Below are 14,163 nucleotides of genomic sequence, written 5' to 3'. Positions count from 1 at the left end.
TAAAGCAAAGGCTGTTTATCTAGCGGCTAATCACCGCTGTGAATCTGAATGTGACCAGGTTTCTGTCTGCGGAACATCTGCCTTTAACAAGACACAAACAAAAAGCCTCAGACTGTGAGGATCCGTCACACTGAGCGATGACGGAGAGGACCGCCTCCATGTTCTGGCCTCCGCGATCGTGATTTCCCATAATGTTAAATAGTCATACTAAAGCTCTTGTTAATTTTATAGAATAACAATAAATGTCACATAATAGTTATGTAATAAAAGAAAACACCTTGTCAATCTTCTACAATGAAAATAAACATCACATTAATGTTATTTAATGGTACTAAAGCTTGTTGAACTTATGCAATGATGATAAATGTTTAATGAAAACTATATATACACAATAAAAGTCTTTTTAACATCTATAATCACAATAAATGTCACGTTATAGTTATAAACTGATACTAAAACTCTTGTTAACATTGTATAATAACAGATATCACATTACCACATAGTTAATCCTCTATAATGATAATAAATATCAATTATAGTTATAATAACAGGTAATACTACCAAGGGCATGGAAAGTACTTGTTTCTGATTGGCTGCCAGTTTTCAGAGAGGACAAGGACAGGGTAAGGTTGGCAGGCAACAACGAACTGATCCTTTGAACAAATATTTTGTGTGTTTATCAAAGCCTGATGTATCTTATTCCTCTGAGCCATAGAGCTCCATTGTTTTCAGAAACTATTAAAAGCACATCAATAAGCCGTACTGTTGCTCTGGGTGACATGTTCCTTTATAACACGAACACACTCTGTACTTCATTTTGACTCGGTTCCACACACACCGTCCTGCTGCCCTGAATACTCATGAGAGCACCAACTGTAGATTAAATCCGCCGCTGAAAGTAGTCCCAAACAAACGCACCATTTCTCCAGTTTGTTTTTATTAAAACGACCGTAGCCAAGGGGAAATTACTGAAATTACTTTAAAAATAAAAAAGTTAAAGCTAGAAAGTATTAAGAGAGGGACTAACGCATAGTTGGTTTTGGTTCTTTACGTCTGTTTGAGTAAGAATGATTTTGTTGACGGTCTTTAATGAACAAAAGTCACATTATCACATAATAAAGAAAGGAAAAGCCGCATCACTGGAGAGTGAGCTGGGAGAAAAGTTGTGGCCCTATAACAAAATGCAGAGTCGACCATTAAACTTGTGTAATGACATTAAATGTCACATTAACATCCCATAATGATAATAAAGGTCAAATTAACGCCCTGCAATGACGATATACTGGAGGTCAGATTAGTATTTTAAAACGATAAAGGTCACGTTAACATTAGATTTTTATGTGACACCCATTACTTCAGCTAAAGTTTAACAACATAGATAGGTACAGCTCAGAGGAAGTGTGGCCAGGCGCCTCAAAGTCTCATGGGAACTGTAGTTTAATGGTGTGGAAGAGATCAAGCGTTGTTGAGAGCTTTGAGAAAAACTGATGAGAAAATACAATGAAGAACAAACTAGCGCTAAATTCAACTTTCTTATATTAGAAATTATTTAACACACGTCACAAGTAATTTGACGTCTTTCTTTGTCCCTTTGTTGCTTATTGAAGTAGTTCACTACACAGACACATGACAATTGGGAATTCTAGCTTGGAAAATTATCTTTATTGTGCGTTTGATTGCCGTTATTTTCTATGAGCGTTGAGAGGCTGCAGCTGCACTCGTCCTTGATGACGCTAATTTTTACTCTTCTGACACCATTTTCAAATATTTATCCACCAAGAATGAGTCTCGTTATCAGGACAGAGACTCCTTCAAAATTTAAGACTGCCCTCATTTAATAGAGCCACTTGTTGGCTCATGCTTAAGAGAACTCAGTAGAACGACTCACCAGTAAAAGTTCAAAACAGTTCGGCTCGGCATGACCTCAGGTGAAGTCAGGACAGAGGCAGTGGTCGGTAACAGGAAGGTCAACAAAGAAAAGTCAGGCAGAGAATGAATGAATGCGTTGAAGCTCAAAGGCCTGATTTCATTTGTGGTTCTCAAATTCAGGGGTCGTCATTAACCCTCAAACTGTGAGTCAGAACCTCCTTAAGATAAACGTAACGCCTTTGATCCGTCCTCCTCGCAGGACGAGACCTCCGGCCCGACATACGTCTGGGTCCTCGGCCCGTGTGCTTCCACATCTGGGCAGAGTCCGTTTGTTTAACCTCTGACACTGACTGACACACGGAAGGTTTCCAGAGTGTGTGACAAAGTTAGTCCAGATGTGGAGGCAGCATCTTACAACCATGCTGTGTATGGGCCAGGTTTGGGCCGTGGGACAGAAGGAAACGAGCGTGTGGCACGAGTACGGGCCGGATTTGTTGGAAAGAAGAAGAAAAAAACCTTCTGAAACAAAGAATTGATTTCCTCTCCACGCCTTTATTTTTTTGTTCTTGTCAAATATTGGATAGTTTTACCTCCTCAGGCTGCCAAATATTACTCACAATAAACAATGTGGGAACGAGAAACCAAAGGCAACACACACACAGTGGTTTATTACGTACATCAAAACACCCACACCTACTGTCCTATTCCCTAGCATCTACTGGCACCAACACAACAAAGGAAGCATCTACTGTACCTTCACAAATTCTCTGGGTGAACTCCCAGAGCTCAGACTTGCCAGAAGTAGACTTTTATTTGTTTTAGGAAGCTAAAAGAAGAGGAAACCGCTCTAATAGCTCGTCTGGAAGAGTAGAGGAGGTGTTTTTATTCACCAGAAGCAGCCCGTTCATGCTCTGGTCCTTCTTCAGTCAACAATCATCCCTTTTGTCTCGCTGACATTGACAGAGGGACTGTTATCCTTGCTCTGGCTCACGGGCTGTCTCACTTCATCACAGCGGTGTCGTCAGCAAAAGTGATGATATGATTGGACGGATGCGTGGCGCTGCAGTCATGGGTCAGCAGTGTTTGTTATGGAGGGAGCAGTGACTGTCTGAGGCCTGTTGATCTCAAAGTCAAGGACCTACAAACGCTGCGAGGAGAGTGTGTTACCGTGCCTGTGTGTGTGTGTGTGTAAGTGTGTGTGTGTGCTCGCTCGCTGCTCGTATCAGTTGCTAAACCATCCATCAAATTAACGTGGCAACCGAGCGTCCATCACCCCATCCATCATCCAAGGGCGGCAGACGGAGCGACAGAACGCAGCGAGAGATGTCACGGACGAGCGGAGAGATAACAAGGAGAGAGGGGAGAGAGGAAGAACAGGGTGTAAGGAAGAGAGAGAGAGAAGAAGAGAGGAGAAAGAGAAGAGGGGAGGAAACTGAAGAAGAAGAAGAGTCGACATGAATCAAGAAAAGAAGATGAGAGAATGACGAGGGAATATTCTGTGTTTGTGTCCTGATTGCCCAATTTTTGTATAACGTTCAGCTTTGAATAGAAAATGTCACCGAGGCTTTTCTCCTGTTGATTGACTGAGTGATGAGAATAAAAGGATGTTTCAGTCTTGTCTGAGCGTCTACCTGACCAGACATCTTAAAATCAAATCAGGTATCTGGAGAGGCAGCGCATCCCTGCTGCTGTAAAATGAATCTGTCATTTACATGTGCAGTAGTGGTGATGTTGTTTCATCATGAACAAGCCCTCACATCTTATGTGGGCGGAGCAGAGACTTCAGGGTTTAAGGGTTAAAAGTTCTGGTGTCATATTTCTCTTATTTTATTTTATTTTATTTTGCTTCATTTTATTCTATTTTTCACAACATAAAACCAGTAAACAGAACAAAACAGATGAGGCAGGAGAGGTCAAGAAGCCACAGTGTTATATCATGGACCTCCCCCAACTTAATAGAAAAAAAAAAATTTAAAATTAAAATATGATTTGGTAAAATACAAAGAAAATAAATGGCAATCAAAAACACACAGAGAGATCAGAAGAGTTCACAAAGTAGACAATAATTACAATCAAACCAGTCAGAAAAATAAATAAATAAAATGAAATGAAACCGTAAGTTTATTTTAGTATATTATGTGTTTTAACAGTAAGTATTTTAATCGATTTATGATTGACTATCTCTCTTTGCTCCCGCCTTTTTACTTGAAACAATGCATTTCCTTTGCACTGTTTGATTTTATTATTTTTGCTATATACTGTACATCATTAAACTACTCTAAGCTACAGAACTTTGTCTCCTGCCACTTTGAATGAAAAAGGAGACAGTTAGCTTAGCTTTGCATAAAGACTGGAAACGGGAGAAACAGCTAGCCTAGCTATAGCAACCTATACAGGCTACTCTAAAAGTCAACCATAAAGGGCAGTTTTTTTTTTTTTAAAGTTTGTCTTTTGTATGGAATAAAACAAAATATTAAATTAACATTATTGGCTGTTCCTGCTTGTTCCCATTCTTGATGCTAAGCTAAGCTAACTAGATGCTAGCTTTAGCCTTATATGTAAAGGGCAGATATGAAAGTGCCATCAACCTTTTCTCGTCAAAAATGTTGAACTATTTCTCTAAACAAGTGTGGAGTATTTATAATGATATTTCTACATTTTGAAGCTAAAATTTGAATTATTTTGATGCATAACTTCTTGCTCACAGAGAGCAGTTACTGTATGCAACAGCGACCCTGTGTGTGTGTTGTGTATCTACAATTGTAGGGGATTTTTATTATAGTATCTAGCATTAGTTTGTTTCTGAAAGATGGTCCCTGTAATCATGGTCTTTGTCCAGTAAACGACACAGAGTTAGACCCACCACAGAGCTCGTAAAGTGAGTACGTTCTCATAGTGGCCAAGGCATTTATTTCCCCTTAATTGCAAAGATTTGACAGGCCTTTATCTTACAGGCTATTATTAGAGACAGGCCTTTCCAGTAGTGCTTGTTTGGGAAGTACTGTATGTTTGATGTATTTTGGTAAAAAAGCCTCCTTGTTTTTTGATCTGCTCCAGTTTGCTGTGATAATTCGCTGCTGCTGCTGTTTGCTGTTAATCTGCTTCACATTAAAAGCTTTCCAGCAGTTCAGGGGGAATAATCCCTTCACCTCCTCGAAAGGATTTTACTGTGAAATATGTGAAGAGAGTGTTGTTTTCATTAACAGCAGTTTAATTCAAGATGGCAAAGTAGAATCCACTGGATTAAATGGTGAATAGAAATGGTATCTCTGTTAAAAATAGAAACTGAACAGAAGCACAGTGGCGAGTGTTACATGACTGTTGTTGTACTGAGTGGGAATAATGCAGAATATAACACGTGAGCCCTACAGATAATTTCATTTCTAGCCTGCGAGCAGTCGGGCTCTGGGGATGGCAATGTGGGTCAGTCAGTCCACCACTTTGGTCTAGACTAAAATATCTCAGGAACTTTTGGATGAATTGACATGAAGTTTGGTATAGATGATCATGGTCCCCAGAGGATGAGTCCTAAAGACTTTGGTGACCTCGGGGCTTTTCATCCAGCGCCACCTCCAGGTAGAAGGTGTAATTTATCCACTGCAGGTACAGATGTTCATGGTCCTAAGAGGATGAAGTACAGAGATCTGCTGGCGTGGCTGTAGACCTTTGTGATGTTCCAGTATCGTATACACGTGGTATTAGCCGCATAAACAACTTCAGTGTAAACACGGTCCCTCACTTGTGTATAAGGCTTCGAGCTGTGGCTCTAAACTGAACTCATCCGTGAATATAAGTGCAGGAAACAATCCTCTGATTCATGGAAACGCTGGACAGAGTCAGAGTAACTGTTTTAATTCAGTTCTTTAGGTCCGTTCTTGCGATCGAAGACGTGTTAGTGACTCCTCATGTCTTGATTTGATGACCTCTCGCTCAGGGTGGGGCGGCCGTCTGCCTCGACTGGTTGGGTCGAGAGGAGAAAGAACAGTCTGTCGTAAAGCTAAGAAACATGAGCAGCGACCTTTCACACTCAAATTCATTCACCTGAGGGAAATTTGAACGTCCCACCTCAGCCGACCTTCACGTTTTTGAAAATCTATGCAGACACTGACAGAACATACAAACTCGCCGGGTCGGGTCTAAACCCGGGACCTTGTTCTTGTCAGGCGACGGTGCTAATCACCGAGCCACCATGCCGTGGTTTTAGTGCAGTTGAAGCAGCATATTTTGAAGCAGCACATTTCAGTCCTGGGGGACACAGTGAATGTGTATATGCTGATACTTTGAAGTGAGAATGTCACACACACACACACACACACACAGATGCACACAAACAGACACCCCCCCCCCCCATTGAAAAATGTAATGCTCCCTGGTTTCTCCTCACCTGGGAGAACATGACTGCAGGCGTTTCAGGAATCCTCAGGAGATGATTCTCAATTCAGCAGCTTGCTGCCAGTCCACCGAAAGGAGCTACGATTTCAATAAAGCCTCCACTTTCTGAGCAAATATTCACTCTGCTGGCTGCCATGCTCCGAGATGAGTTCTGGTGGAGGGAGGAGAATGTGGGGAATAAGAGGAGAAGAGCTTTAAAAAAAGTTTGAATTTTTATTGAAAAATCAGTCCTGCTGGGGGAACTGGGGAGTAAATGAGAGGAGAGACGAGAGGAAAGGAGGACGGGACCGAAGAGGAGGAGCGGGATCGCGATGAAGCATTAGCATAGTCTCAGTGTTTGTGGTAGTGTTTATTCATTGCCAATAATATTAGGTTTCATTAATATTAATAGCATCAGTGTTTGTGTTGGTGTGTGTGGCTCAGGATCTGTTGGCAGCACCTGGAACTTGCTCGACATCTTTTCCTTCATATATGTTTATAATCTATGATGTTGTCATTCGGATTGACCGAACTGTGAATCTGCTTAGTTGCTGTATTGCATGTGTGTCTGTCCTGGAAGAGGGATCCCTCCTCAGCCGCTCTTCCATGAGGTTTCTTCCATTATTAAATGGTTTTCTTGGGGAGTTCTTCCCTGTCGTATCTAAGTAGCTGTACGTGTGATTTGTGATATTTGGCTGTGATAAATAAAATCTGACCTTTCTTGACTTGTATCTGTAGAAGTGCTGGTATTTGTGATGATGGTAATTAGAGTTGGGTTTTGACAGGATATTATCAAATCAGAATTTCATATGAATTTCCATTCGGTTGAGCTTTTGATCTGTAATCACCATTTTGTTTTGTTTTTTTGGGCTGAGAAGCAGAAACATTACGGTTTTAATGGAAGTGTGGGTCTGAAGACTGGACAAAGAGAGAGAGAGAGATAAGAAATGTTGATTTAATATGTATAAACATCAGATGTGTCTCAGTTCAGTCGTCGCATCCTTGGAAAGATGCATTTGAAGACAGATTGCATCACAGTGCGACAAGTCCGTCCTCCTTCGAATGCTCCTTCAAATGCCACCGAGAAATGTGTACGTGATTTTTGCATAAGTATAGACACGGGTTTAAAGTCAGCATGTTAACCACACACTCATAAACCAAAAGTTTAATTGTAGCCGTTACAGAATTAATTTTTTTACGATGCGTCCATGTCAAATTGAAGGGTTACAAATCCACTCTCAGTCGGATGAACAGTTTGATGCTTTACTTTCCAAGTGGACATCAATAATCCTTCTTTTACACAGCAGCAGCCTGTCTTACAAAATAAAATCCTTCTGTGGCAAAACAAAACTCTAATCCACAGGATAACAAAGATTATCCAACAGAATTTAACCCAGACTGTGTCGAGCCAAACTGTCGGAGGCTCACTGTATCAATAATGACTGTATACTTCAATTACACCAACAGGAGAAATCAACACAACTGATCATTTAGAGAGCAAAAAATATTATATTCACAAATATCTTCACAAAGAATTACACATTCACAGTCTTATTATAATGATACTTGTTATCTTGGCAGAGGTTTTATACTGGATCCTCTTCCTAGGGTTCAGATAAGCCAGGAATCATTGGCCAATCTGTTCAACCACCTTTGCTAAAAAATGGTGATGAAGTTGTGACGGTTCATCCTGAGAGGAACATGAATATGTGAACCAAGTTCCATGGCTGTTGGTCGAATAGATGTTGAGACATTTTGTTCAAAACCACAAAACTGAACTTCATGGTGGTACTAGAGGTAAAGTCAGTGGATCACCATAGTCACTGGGATTCATCCTCTGGGGACCATGAACATCTGCACAAAATTTCATTGCAGTCCATCAGACAGCTGTTATATTATTTCAGTCTGGACCAACCAACCGACAAACTTTCTCAAGTGAAGGAAGTGAGTAAATGAATCCCCCAGGTTTACTCAATACTTTGTGTTGACTCTTCATCAGCTGTTAAATTTAATGTTCAGCCTCTTTAGCTTTTTTTTTTTGCTTGTGTAGTTTAACTTTTGTGCGACACACACACATGCACACACACACACACACAGACACACACACACACTGATACCAGGCAGAACCAGATTCACTCTGTCGAGAGCCCAATGTGTTTTTACAGCTGTGTGCAAACAGAGTTTATTAGACTGGAAGTGAAGGCAGGGTGACATTACTGGGACAGTCATGTTTACCTGTGTGTGTGTGTGTGTGTGTGTGTGTGTGTGTGTGTGTGTGATATGGCAGTGATACAGCAGCATTACATCATGATGTGACTGTGTGTCTAGTTGCTTCCTGTCTTTATGTGAAAAATGATACGAGTCGTGTGTGTGTGTGTGTGTGTGTGTGTGTATTGTGGTATAATTAATGAGATAAGATGTACTTTTATAGATCCCCCCGAAGGGTAAATACAATAAAAAATGAAGGGCTTATCCAGGATTTGAACCCAGGACCTCTCGCACCCTGAGCGAGTATCACACCCGCAGACCAGCGAACCATGACAGCTCGTGTCTGTCGTCCTTCAGCTGACAGCGAGCTGGTTTCTCCCTCTGATGATCTGAAGAGCTGAAGCTGTGTCCAGGCACATCTATTCTTCTTTCATTCACAGGGGGCTGATGAATGCATATTGATCAGTGACATCACCACCACCCCTGTCGCCATAGTAACGTCTGTCCGTCAGCTGACGTGTGTGTGTGTGTGTGTGTGTGTATAATTAGTCTGGTGGATCAGACTGATTAACTGCTCCATCCATCACGCAAACACAGAGAGGAGAGGAGGGCTGGCAGCCTGTTGACAAACATTTCAACAGATTCTCAGCAGATATAAAGACACATTCATTAAAGGTCCCATGTTTTACACTTATCCTGTATTTTATTTTGAAGTGTTGATCCGCAAGAAGATATATTTGAAAAACCATCTGTAGTTTTACATCTCCTCTCTCAGGCTTCTCTCTGCAGCTCTAGTAACAACAGGTCGGTGAGCCAATCAGAAGAGAGGAGGCTCTGAGCCTCTCTTTTGATTGGCTGACTGTTTTCTGAGTGATCCAATAAAAATAAAGCAGATTTCAGGTAAAAACTCTCAGAGAAACCAAAGCCTGCAAAGGTTTGGATGGTGGGTCCAGGTGGGCGGGGCTTGGTGACTGCTTTGTTGTGACATCACAAAGTTCCAGAAGTCCTGACGGCTGGTTTTAAGGCTCAGTTTCTGAATACAGGCTGTGTGCATTTCTCTGTGGACTGAGGCTTTGATACTTTCACAGTATTAATATAGAAGCTAGACCTGATCTATAATCACACTACACATGGACACAGACCTTTAGACTCTACCTATAAAGTAGACATTGCTTTCTGAAAGATTTCACATCACACACACTTATGAAGGCCTTGGAAGCTTTATCACAGCTAAAGAAGTGTTGTCGCAACTTAACATCCACAGCTCACACTGGATGTTCCCACAGTGATGCTGTGAAATCAGACAGTGTCAACCAGCAATTACACCCCAGCGACTTTAAAGGTCACTCCACAGGTGTTACACATTGAATTCTGTTTATAGGTGTTGGGGAATGCTACTGTCCTCACATGTCACTTAATAAACGCTAGTTTGGGCTCGAGGCTACAAGCTTGAAAAGTTAAACCATCTCAACTTTCCACTCCATTGATGCTCAGACTCTAAATAGAGCTAATTCATTCCAGTGTTTACTCTGTCCAATAGTTTCATACAGAATAATGTAGTGATGCTAACAGATGCTAACAGCCCTTGATGTTTCTTTGAGTGCCGTTTGACAGCATGTTATAGATTGAGATTAGCACACTTAACATCAACCCCATGGACGTCGATTGGATCAGTCAGTCGCAGTAGCTCATTTTCCCTTGCGAACTTGCCAAATTGCTTTGAGCACAGAGACAGTTTTTTCCCCTAGAAAATCGACTCCAATGGAGCAGATGTGTGTCAGTCTGTCCGTCAGCCTGAAAGGATCCGTCTAAAGGATCAGTTGGGAGTCACTGAAGTGAAACGTTTCTGACAGAGCTGCAGAATCACAAGAGACGGGCAGATTGATACCACAGTAACAAATACTAACTTGGTATCAAGGCCAGTTAAAAATATCTATAAAAGTAGTTTTTGTTTTTACTTTTATTTTCTGTGACGTTGCCAAGGCTTGACAGGCAAACAGAAAATGCTCATGGGGGGTTTCTGCAGGTAAACAGAGAGAATCCCAAAGCAGCACGTTTCCGTCTGTTCTCTGGAAAAAGAACTCCTGTTAAATGTTGAGTTTTTAAAACCAACATGTAAAAATTGTTTAAAGGTTCATGTTAGTTTTATTGTGTTGGAGGTTTTAGCCGGGTTAGCAGCTGGGATCTAAGGATGGCAATGTCTGTTGATCTACCACTTTGGTCCAGACTTAAATATCTGTTCTTGCATTTGGTTAAATCAACCAGATGATTTGGCAAATTTAAATATCTCAATATCGACATTCATGATCCCCAGAGGATCAATTACTTCAGTAATCATCTGACTTTATCTAGTGTCAGTAGCAGGTCAAACCTTTCTCTTATTTGGTGAAATATCGAACAGATGACCCGGCAAATTTAAAATACCTTAATAAGTATCAGATTTATTGCTTTTTTAATTTTGCTCAGACATTCATGGTCCCCACAGGATGATTCTCAATGACCTAAGTAATCACCTGGCTTTTTATGAAAAGTCAGTAGCAGATAATTTGCCAAATCTTGAATATCTCAACAACTATCGGATGTATTGCCATGAATCTTTTTACAGACATTCATGGTCCCCAGAGGATGAATCTCATGACTTCGATGAGCCCCTGACTTTTCCTCTAGCACCGCCACATGATTCACCTTTTGTGGTTTTGAACGAAATGTCTCAACATCTATTTGACCGACGGCCTTGAAACTTGGGTCACACATTCACGATCTCCTCAGGATGTACCGTCATAACTTCAGTGATCATTCCACATTCCCATCAGCCTCAGCGGTATTTTGTGTTTATCACTAACGAGCAAAGTTTAGACTAAACTAAGATGGTGAACTTTGTAAACACAGTAATTTCTTCACATCATATTGTCATATTGAATATTTTAAAATGTATTTTAATGGGAGCTAAGTAACACTTCCCACACTGCCAGTAGCTCTTTGTCTAGTCTGGTGGAGTGATACACGGAGAGTGAAGAGGGTGAAGTCAGGTTTCTGTCACTGCTCTCTTTGCAGTTTTGTGACATTCAGCAAATAGGAACAAGTTGCACTGAGGAAGATGTCGCTTTGATTTTACTTTTACCCTCAGCACAGAAAAGTGAACTGTCGGATCGTACGACATATTTTCATCTGTAACAAACAGCTGATGATTATTTCAAATCGTCTACATCCCACCAACCAGTGACGTGAGAGGAACTCGTGGCGCTTCAGGGGCACACACGCTGTCACCATGTGACCCTGTTGTTCTTTCAGTGAGGTCAACAGCGAGGCCACCGCGCTACCGCAGCGCGCTGATAGGCGCGGGGCGGTCACGTGACACGGCGGTATTGATTATTGATCGGAATGTTTGGCAGATGAGTTGTGGTCTGCGTGTGAGCTGGTACACACTCCTCATTAGCCGCAGCGGTTTCAGTCTAAATGAATGAAGCTGCAGCTCCAGTAATGAGAACACACTCGGCCTGAGAGCTGTGAATATTACAACATGAGTGTGAGAAATATCGGAATCCAACAAAAGCTGAACCTTTAACTTTCTTTGCCTTTTTTTTTCCCTCTGTGTTTAAAAGTCGATTGTTTTCCTGCTCTCGGCTGTAAATCCATTTTTCTTTGTGTAGATTCGAACAAAAACTCAACCTGACTCCATTACTTTTTTCTGGAGAGCTGAACATGATCTCGGCCTGATTGAGTTTCTCTCTCTCTGTGGGCTTGACCTGCCGAACGCCGACCTGATTCCAGTTCTCTTTGTCTCTGTGAACATTTGGACAAAAAAAAAAGAAAAGTTCCCTCAATTTTAATTTCTGTCTCTCTGCAGATTTGAATTTAAACTCAACCTGATTGCGTTTCCTCCTCTGTAGACTTTAAGATACACTCGGCTCCGTTTTGTTTGTCTCCTTGTAGATTTGAATATAAACTCCACCAGATTTAATTTCCTTCTCTGTATAGATTTTTTTAAGGGAAGTCTGAATTCCACTCTGTTTTCTCTGGAGCTGATCAGACACTAACTCCATTACTTCTCTCTGTGTTTGTGTTTTAAAATCAGCCTGATTCCATTTCTCTTTCTCTTCATCTCCAGATCCGCCTGTACGCCCGGCCGGACGCCATCGCTAGCGGGGCAGGGGACTACGCCCTCCACATCACCAAGAGGCTTCTGGGATTTTACCAGGACTACTTTAAAGTCCAGTACTCGCTGCCCAAGCTAGGTAAGGTCGCCGCCGTCTTCCTCCTCCTCCTCCTCCTTTGACGTTGCTGTTTTTGGCTGTGTCCTTCTGTCTCGGCAGGATCCCCTTCAGTGTGTTCAGACTCAGTCAAAGGCAGTAAGAAACACTGTGTTCCTCTGATGTTTGATTTCCTGTCAGCGTTCGTAAAATAAAAAACCACACTGTTGACTTTTCTATCCCCCTGCTGATCCATTTTAGGAAAGAAAAGACAACTTCCCCTTCCTGTGCTGCCCGCTGTTGGGAAGTCAGCCAACTCTTTGTCCTTCGAACAATTACGTTTGGGTTCATCAATTTGTACTCATATCAGGCAGAGAAAACACTCTGTCCTCCTTTTCAGCCTGCGAGTCAGGGGGCTGTACAGTGTGATTAGGTCTGGGAATTGAACCTTCAGTCAGTTCTTCTGAGGCCGTTTGTGTTCAGACATTAAACACCGGAGCATCTGAGAGCTTATTTAGATAAAAGCTTTTTTGTACAAAGATGTGCTCATGCTCAGCAGTGAGGTATCAGAGTGCTGCACCTTGTTGTGCCAGCTCGGTCCCTTTGTCCTGCTCATTATTAGTCGCTGGTTACATAATTAGCTAAAAGGAAACTGAAGGAAACGCAAGTGAGCTTTTGCCCATTGTATAATCGTAACAGCTTATTTTATTTTTTAAAGTATTTCTTTGGCAACGATGGCTGAAGTGCACTCAGAGGACTTTAACTGAAGCTGCGGCAGTAAAGAAAAGTTCAAGAGGCAGTTGTTGTAAAATGGACGCGGGGAAACGAGAACGTGTGGCAGTTCAAGCGGACGTGATGAAAAGGGTCGTTTCAGCCGGAGCGTGAGCGCCGTGCACCTGCACACGCAGACCTCAGAGGGGCTGGAGCACCTGCCGTTTGGCCTCCTGGGGGGAAAGTGCCCTTTTCCTGGGGTGTTTTTTTTCCCTTTGTTTAATGAATAAATAAATTCCGGTTTGCGCTCAGCCTGCCCCCCTGAGCAGATGTATTGATTGAGACTGGTGCTCCCGGGCGGCGCCCTCTACCCTCCCTCCCCTCCTGGTTTCCTGCTGCAGCGGCGAGCGTCATGTGGGCACCAAGGCTATCTACGGTGAAAGAACACAAAGGCACCCGACAATCAGTGTGTCAGTCAGGGTGATGAGTTACTTTGTTCATTTTGGTTCCGTATTGATATTGATGTGCTTTAGGAATTTGACGTTGTTTGGCAGGAAGGTACGGTGGCCCTGAAGCTCAACGCACTGCAGCTTAAGAAAACACACATGCAAACAGACAAAACACAAACACATTCATCAGACATCTTCATCAAATTCACAACACATATGCTGTAAATACTCACAACACAACGGAAGTGTTTCTAAAAAGTGATGAACCTGGCTGGGAAGCACGTGTTCCTCAATGCTCGTAACTTCCTGGTTTCTAAAAGTCACAAAGCATTGAGCGTGTTCCCTGACCCTCCACATCACACGCT

The 14,163-nt window shown here is 42.0% G+C and overlaps 1 protein-coding gene across 1 annotated transcript in view; it reads left to right on the top strand.

Moving 5' to 3' along the window:
- Positions 1 to 14,163, top strand: part of trhde (thyrotropin releasing hormone degrading enzyme) — a 146,113-nt gene that overhangs the window by 25,739 nt on the left and 106,211 nt on the right. The window contains exon 4 of the mRNA XM_022749080.1: positions 12,557 to 12,683. Within this exon, the coding sequence (XP_022604801.1) occupies positions 12,557 to 12,683 (127 nt within the window). The remainder of the gene's footprint in view (positions 1 to 12,556; positions 12,684 to 14,163) is intronic.

This window comes from Seriola dumerili, unplaced genomic scaffold (genome assembly GCF_002260705.1).
Source record: "Seriola dumerili isolate Sdu_G_001 unplaced genomic scaffold, Sdu_1.0 BDQW01000138.1, whole genome shotgun sequence".
Classification (NCBI taxonomy): domain Eukaryota; kingdom Metazoa; phylum Chordata; class Actinopteri; order Carangiformes; family Carangidae; genus Seriola; species Seriola dumerili.
Note: the sequence above shows the minus strand (reverse complement) of the source record. Positions and strands in the feature narration are given on the sequence as shown.